Source organism: Hipposideros armiger, unplaced genomic scaffold (genome assembly GCF_001890085.2).
Source record: "Hipposideros armiger isolate ML-2016 unplaced genomic scaffold, ASM189008v1 scaffold_41, whole genome shotgun sequence".
NCBI lineage: Eukaryota > Metazoa > Chordata > Mammalia > Chiroptera > Hipposideridae > Hipposideros > Hipposideros armiger.
Window position 1 is genome coordinate 111,298 of NW_017731391.1, and position 25,815 is coordinate 137,112.

General features: G+C 37.2%; 1 protein-coding gene across 1 annotated transcript in view; it reads left to right on the forward strand.

Annotated features, from left to right (window-relative positions):
• The window catches only part of SYNE1 (spectrin repeat containing nuclear envelope protein 1), a 455,684-nt gene that overhangs the window by 94,018 nt on the left and 335,851 nt on the right, over window positions 1-25,815 (forward strand). The window contains exons 4-8 of the mRNA XM_019638911.1: window positions 9,459-9,554; window positions 15,968-16,051; window positions 21,315-21,335; window positions 21,793-21,885; window positions 22,782-22,960. Coding sequence (XP_019494456.1) covers window positions 9,459-9,554; window positions 15,968-16,051; window positions 21,315-21,335; window positions 21,793-21,885; window positions 22,782-22,960 — 473 coding nt within the window. The remainder of the gene's footprint in view (window positions 1-9,458; window positions 9,555-15,967; window positions 16,052-21,314; window positions 21,336-21,792; window positions 21,886-22,781; window positions 22,961-25,815) is intronic.

Genomic DNA, 25,815 nt, shown 5'->3' on the forward strand with positions numbered 1-25,815 from the left:
CACATTTTCTCTCGTTTTGTCAAATAGAAAGTTTTATTTGTATTTAAACACCCTTGATTCAATCTTTATGATATTTGGTTGTGAATTAAATGTATAGTTTGGCAATAAGTCCCTTGGTGGGAAATCTGGACCTCAAATGGCCATTGTGTCGTGTTTCTATAAATGAGGCTTCTTTTTCAATATGCAACAAACAGTCCTTTTTCCATCTGCCAGCCTTAGATCTCTGGGGCTATTAAGGATAGGCACTGAACATTTTTAATACTGAAATTTTTGGATGACCTCAGGCATGATATGAGCATGTCCACATTTTTTAGAAGAACTTAAAAATCATAAAACATTAGTTATGTTCTGTATTAGTTTGCTACAAGCTGCCGTAACAAAGTACCACATACTGAGTGGCTTAAAATGAGAAATGTATTATCTCCCAGTTCTCGAGGCTCTTCCTTGCCTCTTCCTAGCATCTGCTGGTGGCCTGCGGTCCTTAACATTCCTTGGCTTGCAGCCCCATCAGTCCAATCCTGCCCCTGTGCCTGTCTGTGTCTTTGTCCAAATTTCCCCTTTATGTAAGGACACTTAGGCATATTGGGTTAGGACCCATCCTGATGACCTCATTTTAACTTGATTATCTCTAAAGATTCTATTTCCAAATGAGATCACATTCTGAGGTCCTGATATGAGGTCACATATCTTGGGGTGAGGGAGACAATTCAACCCAGAATATAAGAGCACATTTTGTTTCGACACCAAGCTAGATTCATACACTTCTTTAAAAGGAACACTTCTGAGTTTCCATGCTTTTTAAATAATCCATGCTAAAGATGACTTTGATTGACATCGTCATAGTCATGAAATATCACTTTGGGGGCTGCTTTGTTATTCTTCAGTTGTCTTTCCACCAACAGTGCTGAAAGATGATAACATGGAAACACTTTCAGGACTGAATTGTACTCCCATCTGTTTCCTGTATATAGTTTGGTGGGACTATGAATGAACTAAGATGAGGAGGAAGAACAGCAAAGAGGAAAAGGTAAATGTAATAATTCCTCCCCAGAGATCATCCTTTCGTTGTTTTTCGAAAGCTACTTTAGTTTGATAGTCCTAAGTGTATTGATAAATTAGTTATTTCCAGATATGTAACTAAAAGATTATGAAGGACAGTCATCGTTTCAAAATGAGTAGCATTTATATTAATTTATCAATAAAATATATTAATTTATTGGTAACATAGATACAGGCTTACAGAGTATATGCAGAGTATTAAACATTTTGATAATACTTGTCAAATTTCCTTATTTTAGAAACATATTTATTTGTACATTCATTCAGTAAATATTTTAACATGGTGTTTATATGCTCAGCAGTGTTCTAGGTAGTGGGAAGGTAGCAATGAACAAAACAGAAAAACTAACCTCTTCATTATGGGACTTATATCCTAAGAGGGGGATGGACAGTACCGGAGGCAAATAAGCAGTTCTGTTGAGGATAAAGTGAAGAGCGTCTAGGACGAGAGGGAGGTAAGTTAGAAGGTTGAAGTCATCCAGGCAAGAGACACATGTCTTGAACCAACATAGAGCAGTGGAGGTGGTGAGAAGTGGTTGGATTTTGAATGAGTTTTGAAAATAAAGCCAACAAGATTTGTTGATGGATCAGCTATGGGGTCTGAGCAAAAGAGAGGGGTAAAAAAATAACCCCCGTGTTGTACTGAATAAAACAACTGTGTTTCTTTTATACCTCCTACAGAGTGAAAAGAATTTTATTGCATGTGAAAATTGTTAAGAGCAGAGTTTTGCAAGCAGATTTAAAGTTGGGCTGGAGAGTAGTTATTGCCTTTGGGATATTTATTCGGAATTGAATTAAGTAATTAAGGAAGTGGAAATGATTATGCTATCTGTCATAGGAAACGAAAGAGTGGGAACCATCTTCTCACTTTTGCCAGGTAGTGGTGGAAAATAGTCACAATAGTGCTTTGCTAAAGGGAGAGGAAGAAAAAAAAAACAGATTACACATAAAATTTTTTAGTTACTTCACCTTGTTTCTGGTGATATTGGGAAAATCGAATTCGATTTTCTGAATAAAATGGAAAAACATGATAGACTTTGAATTAATTTTATTGGCTCACCATCAGGGGTCATAATCATGATTTTACTGAACTGGTCTAAGGCTACTTTGGCATTTTTAGACGTTTTAGTGCCGTGGGCTCTTTGCCAAGCTTTGGGGAGGTAACTTGCTCCCCATCTGCTGGTCAAACCCTCTTCCTTTCCCACTTTCCTCTCTGTTCCTGTTGTTTAGCTTGTTGCTCCCACCCGTCAGATAACCATCAGAGCCTGCAAACATTCTAGACTGGTCCTGAGGTGGGATTTTCCCCATACACTGTCTCTCAGCCTGTGAGATAGTTCTTACCTAAAACTTATGTAAACCAGAGGTAGTGGTGTGTCTGGCTCTAGAAGTGAGGACCATTGTGTGTCCAGAGGTTTCAAGGTGCACAGAATACACCTTGAGAACCAGCCTTGCCACTTACATACTCTTTGGGAGAGTAACTCAGGCTGTTTACTGGAGTAAAGAGTTATCTGTGCCACGTGCTATCCCTTTAGACCTCTTCTAGTTCAGTTTTACTGGTATCACTAGATAGCTAGCAACCCTAGGATATGTACTTAGTATTTTAAACCCTAGGATATGTATTTAGTATTTTAAAGTAAACTCCTATAGCTATTTTTGTGTATGTGTGCCATAAAATGTTTTGGGAGCTTTTTCTCCCCAGGAGGAAAAAGCATTTGGTAAGACTGCCCAATTGTTCTGAGACTAAAAGTATTAATGGTAAATGAGCGCCCGGGTTGGCCCTGGCACTGGATAGGTGATGTTTACCCTTTCCTTTGGTAATGACTGAATCATTCGTACTGTAAATCTCCCTGATAGCTATGTGATGTTTGTTACTAAGGGACTGTAAGATTCTAGCAGATGTGCAGATATCTGCTTATAAAGTGATGATGGTATGCCTGTAATGTTTCCAAGTAGGCCTGTACTCTTCCACATTACTGCTTTTAATCTAACACCCAAAGCTTCTTTCACTTTAATTGATGTGCATGTGATTGCCCTATTAATGCAAAGTTAAAAATTATACAACTATTTTTAGTCCATTAACGTTTTTATAATTTCGGATTTATAGGCATATACTTGTCCATGCTCAATGGCTCTAGTCCTTTTATCTATTTATTTACTGAATTTTTAAAAATTTGTGTGTGTTTGTTCATCAATGACCCTAAGCTATTTCCACTTTCATTTACCAGTATCAATTGGTCAAAAATTTATAAGACATTTTCTCACATCAAATGCAATCAGGTTCTCATGAAAATGCACACCCTCATTAATAAGGAATGAAATTTATCCCTGGTCATGTACATGAATCTTATCACAGAGTGGGAGTGGAAAGACATTGGCATGTCACTTGTTACACTCAGAACAGTGTTTACAAAATAATCACAAAATAAACATACATATCAGCTGTGCTTTATTTTCTTGCAAGTGACTGAAACTGATTGCAGATGAAATCTATTAACAAATAACTGGGTGCCTCAGGGTACGGGAAGGAAATGCTGTCTGGGCAGGAAAGGGTTAATTCAGTTGGCCTCAGTTGCTCAAACTCTTTACATTCCAAATAAAGACTTGTCTTTAGGAATGGCCCTTGACTGGCTCCTGGGAGATAACCTCAGAGCACCTGGAATGTTCTATGCAGCAGGAGCGTTCTGTACCCCTGAGGCCTTGGGCAGAGCTGTACCATTTTGATAAGATCAGTTTATCTTGACAATGTGTTTTATGGTGAACACCTGCTTTTGCTGGAGGAACAGGGGTGGGAAGGGCTGGAGCCTGAGTAACTGAGGTCAGTTGTGCAAGCGCCCCGTGCCTACACGTGCCTAACGACAGACTCTAAATAAAAGCCCGGGCACCAAGGCTGGGTCTGCTTTCCTGCTTAGCAGCACTTCACAGGCACCATCACACACCGTGGCTGGGAAATTAGGCATATCCCTGTGCAACTCCACTGGGAAGGGACAGGTCACCCACCTCTGGACATGGTTTCGCCATGTTCATTTTACCTTTGCTGATTGTAACCTGTGTCCTTTCATTGTAATAACGTAGCAATGAGTATAGCAGCTTTTCTGAGTCCGGTTAGTCCTTCTAGAGAGTCATAGAGCTGAGGATGGTCTTGGGGAACCCTAACACACTCACCCAGTCTTAGGAAAGAAAAAGGCAGAGGGGCCTTGGCAGCAGGACCTGCTGACACTTGTCCTTAGGTCATTGCCCTGTGACCACGTAGCTTCAGCCATCGCCTGGATCCAAGCAGAGAAAGTGATGGGCTCAGCTCAGGTTGCTCACATAACAAAAGATAAGGGTGTAAAAATGTGACGGCTGGGGGACATGGTGTGAGTTGGGCTGACTTGTGTCTATGCCAATATGTATTTATACGCATGATGCTTCTATTATTTGTTAATATTTTTTTTTGTTTCTAGTAGAGTGGCAGGCACGTCCGCTGATTAGTTACTACTTTTGTATTGATATTAAATACAAATCACATATATAGTATGGTGTATTATTTGGAAAAAAATGAAGAATTTTTATACTAAGCTTCCTGTCTAACAAGGTAGCTCAAAGTATAATAAACCTAGGCTGAAATCTAGTCACTTAGTCGGGGTGTGACCTGGGCCGATGGTTTAACCTCTCTGAGATTCAGCTTCCTTGCTTTTAAAGAGGAGGTGCTAGTCCCATATGGGGTAGATATGAATATTAAATGAAATAACATGTATATAAACCCTCAGCGTAGTGCTTGGCACATTGAGATGTTCAACAATATGTTATTCATTCTTCCCTCCCTTCTTATTTTCCTTCTTTCCTTTCCTTTTACATCCCTACTAAAACATCTACTAAATTAGAATGTATAAATATCTAAGTCACAGAAACACCTACTAAATACTGGAATTTGCATATGTAGTCTATAGTAGTGACCACTTTTTCCTATCTACTTTTTGCACTAACATTTTTCAATTCATATATAATTTTTAAGTGTGAGAGTCCCTGAAATTTTAATTTCATGCCAAATTGATATGTCTGATATCTTTTTTTTAAAATCAAAATTATTCTCTTAATCTTTTCTCCCTAAGTAATGTAATTGTTTCTAGGGGCATGAAATCAACATGTGGCTTAGTAAACATGGCCATCCCTTGATGAATAAAAGGATGAAAATAAATGGGGGGTAAGGGTTAAATATAGACTAGTGTTTGTAGACTAGTAAACTGACACAAGTAGTTCACACACACACAATGTTAGAAAGTAGATTATTTCCCTAAAATACAGGAAATAGTAAAAATTATATCAAAGAGCCCTGTGCATTCTCGTATTTCATAAGGTTCAAGGACAAACGTTTGATCACTTTTAAGCCCTAAGAGAAAGGGAATAAATTTCATTACATGTTATTACATGTTGTTAAAGGGACTGCACAGCAAAAACAAAGGGATAGAAGAATAAAGAGAGAAAGATGCTCTGTGATGTCAGTTCCACTCATAAATTAACTACCAAGGATAAAGCCAGGCACAGAGGCATGTGCACTTTTCCTGAGTTTCTAGACTTTCAGAGACCAGGCCATCCTCTTAGCATCAAAACACAGGGCTTAAACCAGTTTGAGGACAGCTTCTAGAAGGGGATAGCTACAGAAGTGAAGTACCTCTTTCAGTCTTTCTTCTCTCTCTTCTTCATCTCCCTCTCCTCTCACCCAGTCAGGAGTTTTCTTTTTTCAAATCACCTCAGATTCAGCATGAATATCTGTAGAATATCTAAATGTGACTGACAGGGCCACGGAGAATACTGTACAAAAAAAAAGAGCTTATTATAATTTTATGCTATTTTTTTTAAAGATAATTGTGACCTTAAAAGTGCCTTATAGATTTCTATCTAGTGCTTGAAACTGCAAATTGGTGAGCAACAAAACCACATTATTTTTATTTTCCATTAAGTCAGTCTCCGATAAATTACCCTCTCCTTTCTAACTCTTCATTTTGGCCTCCAGGACCATGACCCGAATCCTACCGAAGTAATCAGATTGGTGCCATAAGTGTTCACCTATGTGACAGGAGAGACATTTTAGCTGCAAGGTTTTTTATTAAAATGTTGCTCCAAGAAATAAGTGTGATGCAGTCACAATAGAAAACGTCTCCTCTAGTTGGTCATTTGCCATATGTAAACGATGCTTTGTGCAAAATGGGATAGAAAACCATGCCCAATCATTACTAGGACTTGTTTATTCTGGTGTAATTTTTGATAAATGGAGGTGTGGTTGTTTTGTTGTTCTTTTTTTGGTTTTGCACAATATTTACATTGGGGGCAATTGGACAGAGCTTGTAGAAATATGTGTCGTTGTCTAGTATGCGTTTTTGTAAGCTCTTTGCAGTAAGATTGTCCAGAGGTTTATTTTCTTTCTCTTTTACTGGTGTAGGTATTAGAATGAGAATGATTACATAATGCTAGAACCTATCATTCAGTGTGTTGAAAATATAATACCTGTATATTGCAAATGTAAGTGGACATATACATTTTTATTTTAAAGAGAAATATTTTCTCCCAATTTCTATTGTGTATATTAATAGTCATCAGACTGCATCACTTTGCTTTGTATAGAAAGACACTGGTGGAAAAGTTTTCAGAAGCAACTCATGTTTCCTATAAAAAGAGAAATTTTTGCATCATGATCTTATTTGCATGCACCTCCCTAAGATTCCAAAAGGTGTTTGTAGATATCCTTGTTGCGTTGTTTCAGTCACCGTCTACATGCTTCCTAACAACTAGCACTAAGCACTCTGCCTGCTATTAAGCATATAAAGATATATTCAACTTCTTCCTTGTGCTCAAGAAGTCCCATGAACTGAGTTCCTGGGGACACAGATTTGTAAATAGCTATCATGGAATGTGACCCTTGTAATCTCGACAGTGTACTTAGGATGGAAGAAGTAATTAATTCCAGTTGGATAACTGAAAAAGATTGCATATGAGCTGAGTGACAAAACTGACCAGGAATTTGCTAAGGGGAAAAAGAGGAAAGTTGAAGGTGTTCTCGGTATTTGTATTCACATCAAAACCATCTATTATTTTCCGTGCACAGACTGAGAAGCTCATTCATTCCTTCGACAAGTTTTAAACAAGTTGGGAACAAGACTTTCAGAAACAAGATACTTCTATGTGTGTTTTGTGTTGCAGTCTGTGATTGCTTAGAGTCTGGAGACCATTTTTCTCTGCCCATAATGTATATACCACATTTAAAGATCCATTAAGATGGGCAGACATGGGGCCTGCAGAAATTTTTTTTTTTTTGAGAAAACTATATTCATTCATTCTCAGTCAGTCAGCCAACAATACTCATTGAGAGCCTGCCATGCACTCAACAATGTCTAGGAGAGAACAGTTAAGTGGAAGGAAGGATTCAAGAATTGTGCCTTTCCAGACAAAATTTTCTAAAGAACAGAGGAGTCAGGATTGAGTCTGGTGAATGGCCATAGTTAGGAAGAGAGGAGAGAGAGAAGGAAAAGAGGCCTGTAAACCAGGCAGGCTGATCACAGAGGTTTGGGGAGGAACAGATCAAGGAGATGATGGTACCACCGATGCCCAATGCAGAGAGGCCCCTGGGCTCTGCTGACGGGAAGGCCATTCCCAGGAGCAGCTGGACGGGACCGGAAGCAGGTGAAGCACCAGGAGAGACACAAGAGGAAGAACAGGACAGGCAGAAGTGGGGTCAAGAGAAAGTGTTCCTCAAAGTGTATGTTTAAGGGCAAAATGGACGTATGGGTGTAATTTATCATTTTTTTTGTGTCCAATTTCTTGGAGTATTTATTATTTCATAAAAGTTCTCTGTCTTATTTAACTTTATGTATTTTTAGATTAATAAAATATATGAAAAACTTTATTTGTATTTGTTCACTGAATATATCATATATTTATGAACTTTTCCCTCGTTGTTCCACTGTATTTAAATTATAAGACACAAATGGACATTTGCAATAATAGACCATATTTCTAATGATTACATAAAGCTCATACAATAATTTTGATTCTTATTGCTCTGAATAGTTTTCATTGTAATGGCTCATTTTATTCTAAATAATTTTATTTATATGCTTAGAATTAAAAGTCACTATTACATTTTTGCTATATAAATAATAAGCAGTGTCAATAGTAGAATTTAAAAGGGTGATTACAAATGAAAAGTGTTATTTTTGAACATGTATTTCACAGCATGAGAACAAAATGTATTCAGTTGTTCATTTTGTAAAGAGAGAAAAACGTGTTCAAAATTAGAATTGTACCATTCAGAGACTGTAATTCATGCCGTTATAAAAGAAATATAAGTGCTTCATAGCAGTGTATAGAGAAAAAGGCACGTTTCAATATAACAGTTAGTGATTAAATATCTATCTCTACATAGAATTGTTTTTTTTAAAGATAGTTGAAAGTCAGGAATCTAGTATCAGGCCTTTAACAGGTTTTCAGAATCAGAAAACTATATATAGAGACTGAACCGAGGTGATAAATAGAAAAATTCCTTACTCTGTGAGAAATCTGAGGACACCTAACATTCCCCCAGCCCCACCCCACCACTGACCATCAACATTAGCGTCATCACTTCTTTACTTTCTCCTGAGCCAAGACAGACCTTAATTCAAGGTTGGATGAACCCAAGTATATTAGGTATTTTAATGACCTTCATAAAATGTAAAAGACCCTCCATGAATTGAAAGTGGGCCTTGATTTATTTTTCCAGCAGTGGCAATGGATTTGCAATGATCAGTCTGGACTCTGGTACTTGTGATCCCCTGGGTTCAATGTCACGCTGTGAGAGAATGTTTGCTATCTTGGCCAGGCTGTGAAACACAACATAGCCAGCCTACTGATGGAAGATGAAATCTGTGCCCTTGGCTATGCTAACAGGGCTCCCACAGCTGGTCCTGAGCAGGGAGGCTGCCTGGGAGAGAGACTATGGAAGTGTGGCACCTGGTTAAGCCCAGTAATGTGCTCACTCAGAGTGCAGCTGGGAAGGTGACCCAGCTTATGTGGGGCACCTCCTGCTCCTCTTTTAGGTCCTGCTTTAATGCCTCTCTTGTCTTTTATATTGATAGTGCCCTCTTTCCCTTCACTTATCCCACACCATCCCACCCTTGTCAAAAATCCCTTTCTAGAAAGAGGCTGGTATGTACGTATTTATGAAAGCCCAAGCATCAGGCCTCCTGAGGCTTTTGAATGTTACATTGATCTCCCAAGGATTGTTTTTCTCCTCACAGCTATCAAAAGGTAATTGCCAATCATATCCAAAATAAATCATTTAGGTATTTTAGAAAGTTCTCCTACATATTTCACAATGAGTAGCAGAGGTATGACAAACAGAAGCAGTTTTTGCATTTGTTAATTTATTTTATTTTATTTTGCAGCGGAAACCCCCACTGGTGGTAGAAGATCTTTTTGAAGACATGAAAGATGGCGTGAAGCTTCTTGCTCTCCTAGAGGTCCTATCGGGGCAGAAACTGGTAAGAATTTTTCAGTGACCCGACTTGTCAAATTGTTCCCGTTTGGAATGGGTGACTGTGGAGTTGGGAACATAAAAGGCGAAAGTTCTTCCCTTTTGTAGTCAGTAAAACACAGGAAACACTAGACTGTGGGTCACTTCTGGGAGCAAGGAATGCATTTCCTTTCTTGTCCCCACACGCTGTGTGTAGTAGTAGCAACCGTAGAAGTAAGCTAAGAACTTCTTTGGTAATCATCACAGTAAATATTGCACGCGTAGGGTGTCCAGGAAGCTTATCTAAAACTAACATCTACCTCCCATTAAGTGTTTGCTTTCCATTTGTAAAGGATTGTTGGTTCATACCTGTGTATTTATATAGTTGTTTGTTGAAAATTAAGCTTGAAAAGAACATGGCATTTTTTTCATATGCTTGGGGACATCCCTTACCATCAGTCATTTTGTAACAGGAACAGCATGTTCAGAATCACTTGTTTTTATGTGCAGTGGAACCAGCAGAGTAAACAAAATTGATGGTGAGCTTTAAAAAATATTTTTCTACATTACTGAAATTATAAAAGATTTGTTTTTTTTCTCACTTATTATTATTTTTTTAAATTTCAGAGTGGTAGAGAACTAAGTAGCGTGCAAACATAAACTATTTATAAATGATGTTTAACATCATCAGTGGTTACCAGAGGGTAAGCAGGGAGGGGATGGTAGAAGAAGGTAAAGGGGATCAAATACATGCTGATGGAAGCAAAATTGACCCTGGGTGGTGAACACACGTGCAATACACAGGTGATGTGTTATAGAATTGTTCACTTGAAACCTACATAATTTTACTAAGCAATGTCATCCCAATAAATATAATAAAATTTTTAAAAATTAAGAAAAAGATACTGAACTTCAAAAATAAATGGAGCTCAGGAAATAGTCTTCAGAATTTCATATAACACACTAGACACAGGGTACAAAATTGGAAGGACTTATTTTTTTCTTTATTTTATTTTGACAAGAGCTATACCATCATTATTACTTGAATAATTTAGTGTTTTAAAAAATGTTTTTGCCTGAACCTAAATTTCAGTTAATGTTGTGTAAGGAGCCCTAAACATAGCTTTTGTAAAAGGGTTTGTTTTTTGGAAAATACAAGCCGATCATCATTTTATGTAAGTCGTTTATCTAATCTGATTCATATTATAACAGACGCTTTCTGTGCCCCAGATGTCATCTCAGCTCAGGTCTGATTTCAGCCATGGCAGTATCACCTCTGCGCTGAGCTCCAGCACTGGTAGCATATCTGTGTGATTCTGCCCTCAGGGTTTATCAAAACCACAAGTTCACAAGGCAGCCCTCAATGCAGGAGAGTTAATGGTCCCAATGGACACTCAACCAGTAGAGATGGGAGTCCATAAATAATGCTCTAGTCTTGCATTTGTAGGAGGGTCAATTCTGAGGTGTATTTTACACATCTCACAGAGAGAGTGCCTTGTGGGATTCTCAGGGGAACTGCGTTCCAGTTGCCCCGTGGAGAGCCTGAATAGCGCACCTTTTATTGGCAGTTTCCCCTCCCCCGTTTCGCTTTCCATGCATCCTCATTCCTGCTGCCTGGGCTCATCTCCCCAATAAACTACACGTACCCAAGTCCTTGTCTCAGGCTCTGCTTTGGCAAAATCAAACAAAACACATATGAATGGTCAATTTGGAATATGCAGGCGTATACATGAACTAAATAAACTGGATTAGCATTAGGATGTAGGAGTCATTGAACTGAAATATACAGCAGGCTCCCCAAAAAATGTATACACATTTTAGGACAGGGAAAAACTGTATTAAAATTGTAATAATATATACCGATAACAAAAGATGAATACAAGTCATGCGTATACATTTTTTTGGCACCCTGGTATACTCCCTTGATTGACAGATATAACTGGTCATCTTCGGTTAAGCTGTTTCCTAAGGAGACTGAAGAAGCCTGCATTACAATTCAAATGGGTGTATTTAAGAAGTGTATTATTCTAAGTGTCCATATAATTCTGCCATTATACTTGGCCAACAGTATATAGACACCTCCATGGACATTTAACTGCTAAGCGAAATGATTCTAGAAGAAGTGTACAGCTTGATGTAAGAATCCTACTTCTGTATCAGTGCCCTACTCATTTTGACATACGCGTAGTTCGAATCATAGGACCTGAAAGCCGGGATCAATTTCAGAAAGAATCAGCATTCTCATTTAACAGGCAGGAAAACAGCCATAGAAGCACAGTTTCCGGTTTAACTGTTATTATTTATTTATATTGAGCCCTTAAGATTCTGAATTACATAAGTGAACCACCCTGATATGATAAATAAGCCTTGGGCATCTTTGTTTACATGTTGAGCATGTATACAGTATGGCTCAGGACCGCATTCAGATGAAAAGCGTCGTTTAGAGGAATGAGGTGTCCTGGGCTTTCCATTAGAGCTTTCAAAGGGAGACTGTGGGCAGGAGCATTTTTCCCAGGACCATTAACACTGTTCCGGAAATTTATAATTATCTCATGGGTGGAATTTTATTAAGAACGTTATGCTTAGCATCACAGTTTATATAGCCTGGGCTCTCTGCTCTGACCGTGGTCTTCTAGGAAATGTAGCCGCGTGGCTTAGTATTCCCTTTGGCATCAGCAACTCAGGGAAAGGGCAGAACCTCAGTATCCTAGTTCCCTTTAATAACCTATTGTCACTCCCTTGTCTATGATTTTTTTTAAGGTTCTAAGGAATTTTTAAATTATTATTCTTGGATTGCTCTACACCCCTTGATTATTATTTGCAGAATATTTACTCTTTGAATCAACCAGTGATTATATGTTTTTAATGACACAAACATAGAAACAGTAAATTTAATTTTACGCTTAAAATTTTTTTTACATTAAAGTTTATTGGCAAAATAAAGGGGCAACCAACCAAATGGGAGATTTTCACAAACAACGCCTCCAATAAGGGGCTAATGCCCAAAATATATAAGGCACTCATACAACTCAACAACAAGAAACCAAAAAATCCAATTAAAAAATAGGCAGAGGACCTGAAGAGACATTTCTCTGAAGAGGACATACAAATGACCAATAGACATATGAAAAAATGCTCAACACCACTAATTATCAGAGAACTGCAAATAAAAACCACAATGAGACATCACCTCACACCAGTTAGAATGGCTATCGTGAACAAGACAAATAATAATAAGTGTTGGAGAGGCTGTGGAGAAAAAGGAACCCTCATACACTGTTGGTGGGAATGCAGACTGGTACAGCCACTATGGAAGGCAGTGTGGAGGTTCTTCAGAAAATGAAGAATAGAATTACCATATGACCCAGCAATCCTTCTCCTTGGGTAGATACCCCCAAAATCTGAAAACATATATCCATAAAGATATACGCGCTCCGATGTTCATTGCAGCTTTATATATGGTAGCCAAGACATGGAAACAACCAAAGTACACTTAAATTTTTTTTAAGAATGTGAAGAATTATTGAAAAATTAGAAATAGTAGAAGTAATATGAATAGAGTTTAAGAGATGCAGAGAAACTTATTTCTCATCCATTTCGTTAGCCTTCTGTACCATATTTTTAAAACTCTAACACTTTTCATTCAAGAGGAGCCTAACAATCCACTTAAAAGTGCACAGTGGGCACTCCTAGGAAATCAGAGCATCACAGACCCTTGCAAGTTCACCAGGTGACTTTATTAATAATCATATATTTAGAGTAGAACTCAAGTCTGCAACTGGGTTTGACGTTATATAAGTGACTATTCATCTAACATTTCTGGAGTTCTATAATGGGTAAGGCACTGCCTTTTCCCCTGTGTGAGATATGAGATATGATTGGGACCTTCAAAGAGCTGGTAGCCTAGTAGAGACGATCATTGCATTGGTTAAGGCAGGTTAAGTTGTGTAAAATAGGTGCAGATGAGATGGGACCATACAACAGGTGTCTATACCTTGCTCACTTAGCCAGGATATATCCAAAGAAGAAAGGCAGAGTGAAGGTATTGCCCTATTAGATATCAGGTCTTACTATGTCACTTAAAACAGTGTGATATTGGTACAGGGGTGGATTTACTGACCAATGCAGTAGAGTCCAGAAACAGACAAATGCATGAAATGGAAATTTAGTGGATGTGAGATGTGGATGTCAGTTCTGACAGGGGGAAACAGAGACTATTCAATAAGTGGAACAGAAAAAAAGTTAATCCTAATAGAAAAGGATGACCTTGGATCTTTATCTCATGGCCTATACAAAAAATAAAATAAAATAAAAAATAAAGGAGTAAGACCTAATGGCAGAAACACTTTAAACTCTTCAAGGAAAATATAGATAAATATCTCTAAGACATCAGGATAGGGAAAATAGTAAGGCACAAAATATTGACTATACAAGAATGCTAGACTAATATTAACATTAGAAATGCTTTTAAATCAAAATCTTCCAAGAAAGTAACTAAAGAAATTGAAAATGGGTCAGAGATATTCTCAATATATGTTGTAAAAGGATTAAGAAAATATTATATAAATAATATACGAAGTACATCTTCAGAACAATGAGGACAAACCACCCAAAGGGAAACCTGGGCAAGCGATGCAAAAAGGCAAAAGGAGCAGACATGACTGAAGCATGGAGGAGGAGCTGTTCCCATCATTGTTCATCAAATGAAGCTCAAAGGGAGACCCCAATAAAAGACCATGTTATGGACATTCAATTGAAAAAATATATATTAATATCTGTCAAAATCAAATGTTGGACAGGATATGCATACTTGTGTTGCTGACAAGAGTGAAAAGTGGGACAAACACTTTGGGGGAGTCTGGCATTGCTTTAGAAGTTCAAAAGTGACATTCACGCCGATGCAGCAATTCCACTTTTAGGTATGCATCCCGAAGAAACTCTTTATACCTGTACCAAAGGTGGGATGTGCAAGAATGATCTAGCAGCATAGGTCACGATAGACGTAATCTGAAAATAACCCAGATTCACATCAAAAGGAGAGAAGATAAAGGGCACATAATATGGCTGTCAAAGTGAATGAAATACAGCGACAGACAGCAATGTGGATGGATCTTAGGAATAAAATATTATGTGGAAACTTAAGTCTCAAAAGACTAATACAGTGATATCCTTTACATAAAGTTAAAAACTAAAAAATATTCCTTTAAGAATGTATATTCATAAAATGAATTTATATAAAGAGGAAAGAAAGCATTGGACTCGATTTAGTATGATGGTTGCCATGGATATAGGAAGGCAGATGGATGAATGAATGGTGGTGGTATTGAGGGGTATGGCTTCATAATTAATTTCCGGGTACTGGCTTTGTTTTCATTGGCAGGTTCATAGGTGTTTTTTTTACATTATGAAAGATACTTAACTAAATAAGTAAGTGGACCATGTATGGACCAATGATGGTATTATGTCATGTATAACAGGTTCCCAAGTAACAAATAAAAATAAAACAAATAAAAATCCATTTTTTATTTAAATATATGTTTAAAATCATATAATAAAAGTTATTACCTGGTACACGGTTAACTGGAAAGTAAAAGATATTCGATTATGAGCTTAAATGGAAGATTATTTTGTCCTGGTGTCACAGAGATGAGAGCATTTTACTAGCTATGTGACTATGGAGAAATTACTTTACCTCAAGTATCCATTTGGTTCCTGTAAATGTAAAGGAGGCTAATGCTATCTACTTCATTGAAATTATTTTGAGTTCTAAAATTCACATTGTGGCACACAGAAAGCACATAATACATTTTGGTAACTCAAACACAGGTAATGACAGCATCCTATTGTGTGAATAACAATTTGGATTCTCACAGTCCTGCTTCTTATCCTGGCTCATGTGCTCCATGTATTTTTGATCATTCGAACCAAGAAATGTTACTACTATTGTCAATAACCTTTTTTGGTAGTGTAACTGAAAAAAATGGTGCGTAACCAGGAATACTGTTTTTAAGGCTTTATTTTTTTAGAGCAGTTTTAAATTTACAGCAAAATAAAAAGTACAGAGATTTCCCATATAGACTCTGCCCTTACACATGGCCCAGGAGGCGTATTTTTTGTATAAATAACTTCCTCACTTACAGGAGTGATACAGTCCCAATAGACAGCACAGGGATTTGGTGAATTTGTACTCTGAGACATACAGAAATCTGAAAGGCAAAAAGCATCAAAAGATAAGCTAAGAATGGATGCCTTTATTGAGTAAAATTAGTGCACTTTCAAGGTGCTGTGTGGATAATGCTCCTTTATGCTAACCTTTGTAGACATTGAGTGATGCTGTTTGTTCCTGAATATTCTTTAAGTATATTTTAACACACTGAAATAGGTTTTATAACCACCTTTTTGACGTGTGCGTTTGGGTCTCTTCCTGCGGTTTGTCTGTAGCCTTGTGAGCAAGGACGGCGTCTGAAGCGAATCCACGCTGTGGCCAACATCGGCACGGCGCTCAAGTTCCTGGAAGGAAGGAAGGTAAGGAAAAGCACACCGAAACTCTGTAAGGAGAGGGTGTGGGCGTTCTGACATTGCCAGTATTGGCTGTGGAGCAAAACCTCTGCCTGTCATCTGTACAACATACGCATGCAGTATTGTTGTAAAATTATTTGAGATTTGCAGAAACGTGACAAAAAGGGGGGACAGAGATTCCATGTCTGTCGTTCACCCAGCTTCCTCTAATGTTAAGAACTTAGACACAGTACGTGTGTGTATGTAGAATTCTCAAACTAGGAAAATTAAAACTGGTATGAACTAAAGAACAGGCATTAGTCTCATCTCATTCATTTCCCTTCGGTGTCCTCCTCCTGTTCCACGATACAATGAGAAACACACCTGGCGTTTGCTTGTGTGGCTCTTGCACTGTCCTCATTCTTTCCTCGTCTTTCATAACTTTGGCACTCTCCATAGCTTCTCCTATCCACGTGTGCCTAAGCCAGGAATTCAAGCCGATGCTTCTGATTTCAGTCCAACACCACAAGGCTCATTCCAGCTTTCCATGCTTGCTTGTGTCTGTTCTGTCTTACAACAAAAACCTGGCTCGCATCTACCATGCAGTTACTTCCTTTTCAGCTCTAGTATGCACATGCTGCGTGCAGTTCTTTTGGTCCTTTGCATTATAATATCCAGTCAAAAGACTGTTTTCCAAATTTCTGTAGGTTACTTCTGTTCTTCCCACCCCTTTTAGTGTGATTATGCTATTAATTTGAAATAGAGTTAGGTAATAGAGTTATATTCCATTTGGGTAATGCCCCCCCGCCACACACACACACCCCTTCTAATTGACTACTTTTTTTTTTGAGGTGAGGCATTCCTGTGATTCTAAGAGTAAAAGTTATACTTAGACAAGTGCCATTCCTTCTTCATCCTTACTCCTCCGTTATTTTCCTTCTCTTTCACTCTCTTCATGCTTCTAGGTAATCAGCCTCCCTAGTTTTGCATTTCTCATGACTGTATTTCTTTGGCACAAATGAGCAGATGTATTTTCATACACCACCTTCTTTCTTACATGAAGGGTAACAGGCTATAGATACACTCTTGTACTTATTTAATGTATAGTATGTCCTGGAAATCATCCAAATCAGTTCAGGAGACCTTTCTCATTCATCTTCACAGCTGTCTAGTATTCTATGGCCTGGATGTGTCAGTTTATTTAAACACTCTTATGAATGAGCAGATTGTTGCTAATATTATTCAATCTGAAACAATGATGCAATTAATAACTATGCATACCTACTTTCATATTATTGGAAGTGCATTTGCTGGGTAAATTCCTAGAGGTGTGATTGCTTGCTGGATCAGAAAGTAGGTGTGTTTGTAGTTTTGTTAGTTTTTGCCATATTTCCTTGCAAAATGATTACATCAGTCTCTTTAGATTTAGACTTTTCTAATTTGTCGAATTCAGGAAGTATGTGTTTTGCAATACTAAACCCAACTTTATAAATGGATATCCAGATATTCCTGGAAAGTAAAATGATCAGTTATTTACTTCTTTGTCTATCTGCACTAAATTAATTCATTTACTCCACAGTTGCATAACTAAATACTTTCTATAAGGCAGGAGCTCTGGAAAATACAAAATTAAAGTTAGAGAGTCTAGCCCTTAAATAATTTACAGCTAGATAAGTTGGTAGTACAGTGAATCTGTATAAAGTTCAGTCAATTTGCTAGAATATAAAAATAAAATTCTTCTTATTAATTAATAAAGATTGGAGAAAAAAATTAATAACCTAACCTATTAAAGGCATTGTTTGTAAAGAGGACCTGTTTTCACAGAAGACCTGTGTGCATAAGGTCCATTTTCACAGAACAATCCTGAGTAATAATAATTTTGTGAAAGGTAGAGAATTCAGATTTTAAATATTATGTTGACCAAGGGCAGAAGGTCATGCATTTGAATCTTGGAACAAAATCGAAAGTGTTTCCCTTCTGTACCCACAAATCCCTAACCTGTTTTAGTTAAAAAAGAATCTGTCTGAAATACATAGTTTGGGGTTACTCTTGCATTTCTTCCTCCATAAGTTCACAAAATAATTGACTGTGAGAAGATGGAAGTTTTCGAAGGCTCTTTGGTGCCCCCCTTACTGTTTACTTTTCTTCTTTACAATTTAAGAACTTATGTCTCAAACATATTGTCAGGAACCTGTCTTTGATCTTTGTACTTACTTTGTGTTCCATTTTGATTTCTTCCGTAGATAAATGAAAACAGGTTTAGTTTATTTGAAGAAAAATGAAGGCGCTCCTCCCTCCAGTTTTACTGGAGAAAACGCTACCATTGTGTTTACTTTCCATTTGTTTACAGGGCTATTGAAAAAGAGAGCATAGATTATATCCAATAACATTGTTACGTGTGACTCTAATGAATAGGTCCATCTCCACGTCCACACGTTTCTCTCTCCAGTGAGGAATCAGGTGTATCCTTCCAAACAGTAATAGGAGGGGCCACCCCTGGCCTTCTTTCCGAAAACTTGCCATAGTGCAGGCAAGGGACATGAATTTAGATTCCTATGAGTTTCAGAAAGGTGATCTAAAAGATGAAGTGAGTGAGAGACTTACTATTGTAAGAGAAGCACTGAGCAGTCCCGGCCTGCTTTAAAGAGCGAAGCAAATACTCAACTCGTTCCAACTAGGGTCACCCCCAATGAAATGCCAGCACAGTGACCCCAGGCTTTCCTACGGAACAGGAAAGCCAGTAACCTGGATTATTATTAAAATCTATTTAATATATTTAAGTTATTTATTAGATAATTCAGGGAGTTGGCTACCGGTATTATGGTTTAGAATGATGCACCTGACATGCCATCATAGAAAGCAACTAGTACAGAGGGTGATGCAGCTATTCATTAGGTGTTCTCATTTATCAAGAAAAGCTGGGAATCTAGATTTTTAATTGCATTTTAAAAAAATGTATTCATATTCAAATATAAATATTCAAATTGAATATTTTTTTGGAAACATCCGTGAGCCTTCTATTAGCCTGCTGCGGTTACTGTAACAGAATGCCACAGACTGGATGGTTTAAGCAACAGAAATTTATTTTCTCATGGTTCTGGAGGCTGGAAGTCCAAGGTCAACGTGCCAGCAGGGTTGGTTTCTTCCTCTCTGCAGGTCCTCATAGGACCTTTGCTCTGTGTCTCTTCCTCTTCATTTAAGGACACTAGTCCTATTGGATCAGAGCCCCACCGTTACAACCTCATTTCACCTGAAGGCCCTACCTCCAGATAAAGTCATTGTGGGTCAGGGCTTCAACATGCAAATTTTGGGGACACACAATTCAGTCCATCCAGGGCTCTGGCTTGCAAAATCAAAATTGTCCAGAGAACACGAGCCAAGTACAATTGTCTAATCCAGGATTCTCAAACATTAACATGTGTCAGAATCACCTAGAGGTCTTGTTAAAATAGATTCTTGGGCAGCACTTCCTTAATATCTGGGTCAGCAGGTCTGGAGTGAGGTCTCACATTCCGCATTCTTAACAAGTTCCCAGGTGATATGCTTGTTATTGCTCCGAGGAGCTCACTTTGAGAGCCAGTGGTCCAACATCCTTGTGCTCTGATTTTCATCTACGTGCTCCCACCCTCTTTTTGGCTTTTGGAAACTTTTCAGGCTCTTTGGACGCCTCTCTATTGCCCATCCTACCCTCCTAGGCTATTAACAATTTATTGTAGGCTTAATAGTACTTTGTAAGGGAAAGGAGGTTAAAAAACAAACTAACTAACCTGTGTTCCATAAACCCACTGTGGAACACACAGTTTTTAGGAAAGAAAATAATTATGAAAAACATTTTTCTGCACAAGTTGAGCAAAAGATCATTAGGTTCTATAATAAGTTGAGTATGTTAACTTCATAGTAATTAGAGAGCTGGGTTGAGGGAGGAAATCCAATTTATATTCAACCACCTTTTTAAAAAAATGGTATACAAAGAAAGGAAAATAATCTCTCTTCTGTGAAATGCACGTCTCCTTCCGCATCCATGGGGAATTGGTTCCAGGGCCCTGCAGATACCAAAATCCAAGGATACTCACTCAAGTCCCTTGTATAAAATGGCATAGTATTTGCATATAACCTCTTCGCATCCTCTAACATACTTTAAATCATCTCCAGGTTACTTAAAATACCTAATACAATGTAAATACTAAGTAAATAGCTGTTACACTGTATTGTTTAGGGAATAATGGCAAGAAAAAAAAGTCTGTACATGTTCAGTGCAAACACAACCATCCTAGGCCTAGCTACATAGTACACGTCAGCAACAACGTAACTTTTAGAGTTTTTCTGATCTGTGGTTGGAACCTGAGGATACAGAGGGCCAATTGTAATCTGATGGTTGTTAGGCTATATTATAAATTTGTGGTCCATGGATACTAAAATGGATATGGAGAAAAGTCTGGTGAAGTTTTAAAACACAGTAATCAAAATGATTATAAAGATTGCAATAGGTTCTGTCATAAAAGGTTAAAGAAATTTGATGTTCTTTATTTTCCACAAACATGTATTATATGTCTTACACTATGTTAGCTTTAAAACTAGTAGACACATACACTTATAATCTATGACAATTTCTCAATTTTTTTCTGTCTCTGAATGTAATGAGTGAACATTACCATGGGTGTACCTTAAATTATTTCCAATGATTTTTGTGCTAGCTTTTATACTACCCTTACTGATGAATAACTGGTAAATTTAAAGGAATCACTCAAGCATAAAGTATTTGCTGGATGACTTTGCATCTGATAAATTTTTATTAAAGTAAACCATTGACAAACTTCTGAACTTTATTATTATTAATAACACACCTCATGAAATTGTGGCTGAGAATTATTGAGCTAGAAGTTTAAGGAGTACTTTATTATTATTTTGTATTGGTTTAGGGATTATAAAAAAGATGAGCAGTTGTTAATTCTATTCTATAGAGACTGAGATAAAATCCATTTTGCTTGGACTTTGGGAATACCTTTTTAATAGTTAGGAAGGAATTAAAATGAATAATTGGGGACAACTGTAGACAGATTAACATCTGTCCTGAATACTTTATTGTATCAGTGCCCAAAAGTAGGGAACTGAGCCCTAAGAGTGTCTTTTTCTTTACTATTTCTTGGCTTTCCTTTGTTTCTAAAATTTATTCCCCAAATCATGCTCTAAATTTGCCACCTATATTTTTATTCACCTTGAACAAATAACGCTGATGTTGAAAGATTATTTATGTGTGTGTGTCATCTTCTCCCTTTGTTTTTCATGCCAGTCCATGTACAGAGGATCACCGGTTAGTACAAATTTAGGAAATTTAACTCCTGACTTTTCTAGGTAAAAGGGACATAAGTTTCATGATATTTGGTAACAAGCTTCAAAGTAAGTGCATCTTCTTGAACTATTCACAGTTTATTTTCAGTTGCGGTGAATTTTTTGTGTGTGTGTGTGTCACTTTGTTGGTAATTCTTTGCATGACGTCACATTTTTTTCAACTTTAAACACGTTTTTGAAACTCATCTTATAGTTATTTTTATTGTGTGCACCTAATGAAACGCTCCTAAAATTTCCACTGAAACCATGTGCTTGTTTGTTTTTATGGCTCACTCTACTTACTCGTGTGAACCACTGTACAGGTGTGACCAAGTTTTTTGTCGATGTCTAATAAAGTGCTCATTATTGCATAACTAAGTGGATTATAATTTTCCAGTATGTTACTAACTAGCACAGTTTTTCTTTTTCTTTTTGAACAGATTAAATTAGTCAACATTAACTCCACTGATATAGCTGATGGCCGGCCATCAATCGTCCTCGGACTGATGTGGACCATTATTCTGTATTTCCAGGTATTGTGCTACAGCTCCTTTTCAGTTGATAATAATGTCATGCAGGGAGGTAGAGGTGGACATTTTACTAATGCTGTCACTTGTCATACCTGTGGGGCTGGTCCTTGAGCTGGCAGAAACGTGACCTTCACACATCCGTTGTTCTTTGGTAGCAGAATTTCCTCTCTCTCCTGCAAAGCTGTTGTAGATAGAACTCCCCGAAGAACTCTGGCAAAGGTACCCAATCTGAGAAGTGGGCAGGACACTGAAGATGAAATGTTGGCATAGGAAGTTCAGAAAGTTTTTCTTTGTTCTCTGGAAGGGAGCAGCTCTATCCTCCTACTAGACTCTAAGGAGAGAAATTAAGTTGCTGTTTCATTCAGAATAGTAGTTCTGGACATTGGGTGGTGTTTTTTTTTTGTTTTGTTTTCTTTTGTTGTTGTTTTTTTAATAAACTGTATTTTTTTTCAGAGCAGTTTTAAGTTTACAGCAAAGTTGAGTGGAAGGTACAGAGATTTCCCATGTACCCCCGGCACCCACACATGCATAGCCTCCCCCAAAACCAGTATCTCACATCAGAGCGGTATATTTATTCCAATTAATGAACCTACATGGACACATCATCATTCCCCCAAGTCCACAGTGTATATTAAGCTTCGCTTTTGGTGTTGTGCCTTTTATGAGTTTGGAGAACCATTAGGTTTTATTTATTAATTCGTGCATGTAGTTAACGAGTGTTTATTACTGTGTATAAGGTACAGTTTTAGATGCAGCGGGAAGTACAAAGCAGAGTAAGACTCAATCCAGCCCCTTAAGGCTGTGAAGATAAACCGTTTCTAGTTGGAAAAGTAAAACTTCTGAGGGCAGAAAAACCAAGATAATTCTTTCGTTTTTGCCACCTGTCAATGCTCAAACAGATTGAGGAGCTGACCAGCAACCTGCCGCAGCTGCAGTCCTTGTCAGGCAGCACGTCCTCTGTGGACAGCACGGTCAGCTCGGAGACCGCCAGCCCCCCCAGTAAGCGGAAGGTGGCTGCCAAGATCCAAGGAAACGCTAAGAAGACTCTGCTAAAGTGGGTTCAGTACACCGCAGCCAAGTAAGTACCAAGAGTTTGGCTACATTTGAAACCCTTGAATAAGCTGAGGAATCAAGTTTATGACTGAGCGCGTCCTCCAATGGCTGCCAAATGTGAGGAGACATTTGAGTGAATGGCTTTGCTTCGGGTCATGTTTCACTCTTTCTTTGAATTGAAAGATAAGCATGAATCATTACTAATGCTCTAAGAAAATGCTGCAGTAAAACCAATTCCTTCTTCATGCATGTGATTGGGCCTGCTTACCTAAATTCTTTAATTTCTATACTTTGACTAGAAGCACAAGGGCTAATTCTATTTAAGTTATTGTTTGGACTTTTGCTCCCATTAAATAACTTTTACACAGATAAATTTGAGGTTTAAACTTCATGTTTTCTTCATAAGACTATTCAGTTCTATTTAATGATAGTGTGAACGAAGGCCCATATTTGGAAATAATTATATTTGTTTTTATTTTCTGAGACTTTCTAGCAATTTTACTTTTTAATTTTTTTCCTTTGTTTTTATCTTTCACCTGGAATGTAGATTCTTTTGTTGCCTCCAGCTTTATGGACAAATAACTCGCTTTTAGTTTTGTTTCCTTCTAAGTATAATAAATTTACATGTGGGTACATTTATGTGATAATGCTGGATGCAAAAGTACTACTTTCAAAAAGTATCTTTTCATAGCAGTTTCAATAAAGTTTTTAATTGATCATACCAGTATTTTGTGGCAACATGTGGTCAGTGGTAAGGTCTCTTTACATAGAAGTTGTGCTTTTGAATAATTTTCCTAAATGACATGTAAGTCATTCATTTTCTTTTTCTCTTTCTTTTCTTTTTTTGCATGCCTACATATAATATGAATCTTATTCTCTACTTCTGGAAAATAGTTGTAAACAAGTACTTATCATTATAAAATACTGAGGCGCTGAGCTTAGGGAGTTCTATTTTTAAAGTGTTTGAAGAGCAAAAAAAGAATAAGGAGAGAAAAAAGTAAACATAAAGAAGATGAAATTAGTGTTACTAATTTATATAGTTTAATTTTTATAGTGTGTTGGTGGTTTTTTAATTTGGGGTATATTTTTATGATCTAAGTTGCACTCAAAAATATTTCTGAAAGCAAAGCTTTTGGCTCTTCAGAAACTGTAATGGAAATGAAATGAAGAGCCCTTCCTACCTTGCTGGTATGTTGCTTGCCTGCCATCTACAGCAGGCATTACTAGTCTCTTTTGCAGTTTAACTGGCCAAGAAACGTGCTAGGTAGGAGGACAATGGTGAACACATGCTATGACATTTGTCATAGTGCTATTACAATAAAACTTTCTAGTGTCGATGTGATATTTTCTTGTGCGTTGTTTCACACATCATTGCAGTAATTGAAAATAAATTGATTTTCTTTTAGTGTTGAAGTAAAAATCAGAGTGAATGCTGTGGGAGTTGTCCTGCATTTGTTTTGTCTCACACATGATGTGAGGGGTTTCAAAGATATGCCGGCGCCTAATGATAACTAAAGTAATTTCTGCAACTTGTGTGTTTGACACATCAGTGGAAGTTGTATTTTACTGATCGGTATAAATGTCCAGATTCATGGACTCAAGGGTTCTCGACCTGTCAGCATATCGATGAGATCCATTTATTTTACAGCTGCATAAATTGTAGAGATTTGGGGAGATGGCTGTTGTCTGCCATAAAAACTCTGTAATGAGCATGTGATACCATTATGCTACTGAATTATTGATAATTGTTCTAAAAGCTGCTTTTTACACTATCTCAGTCTGTATTTTTATAAAAAACTTCTTATTTGACATGGATAAGAGATTTGAAAATCGGTACCCATTTTAGTATACGACATGTTTCTTAAATGATAATCTGTGAGACTCTGTAGTCTGCAGGTTTATCAGTTTGGAAAGACTGAAGATGGTAGGAAAGGATAAAATATCCAGAAAACACCAGACAAGTTGTCAGAGTGTATTCACTGTTTTCATATAAAATTTCTAAATATTTGAGAAGTTATTTAAAAAAATAGCTTCAGCAACACAGGATAATTAACTTCCTCCTCTTTCTCTCTTTTTCCTTTCTTGTTGTTTGTTTTTTGTTTTGTTTTTACCAATTTCATCTACTATCAGTATGTAGTCTCAAAAACGAAAGCATTCGTTATAGCATACCTGACGTTTGCATGCCTTATTTTCAAATGTCTAAGAACAATTGTATTTTAGTACAAAAATTAATAACATAACCAAACAAATGAAGATCTGTATCTCAGATCCCTTCAAAATAAGTTAAGTAAATTTACATTAGAGGGCAGAAATGTCTATAAACAGGACATACTTCATCACTGCTTTAAGTGATGTGTTTAAGTTTCTTTGATTTTATATCAAAGATTCTTAAATGAGAGATCTGGACTAAAACAAAAACTTTTTAAGACTATCACTTAGTACGTTGCTCTAAAACAAAACAGTGTAGGAGTGTGTGTGTGTGTGTGTGTGTGTGTGTGTGTGTGTGTGTGTGTGTATTCAACAAATATAGAAGAAGAAAATGTACTGATGTTTTAAATTGTACCAACATAGCAAGTATACAGGGAAACATTTTATATACTTATTTTTTAAAATGTCTAAAACAATAAACAAGTTCAAGAAAATCAGAAAATATGTAATTACGTGTGGATTTAATAGCCAATTGTTTATTTACTTCCCATCTTGTTTTGTTAAAAAATAATCTGAGGTGGCTTAAGAGACTGTGAATACAAAAACAGTTTTAAACAAGGAAATGTGGGAAGAGAGGAAATTTAGGTAGCAAAGTAAGATGAAGCCAGAGATGAATATACAAATGAACATGTAACAGGAACATACCACTCATACTGGATGGATATTGGCCAG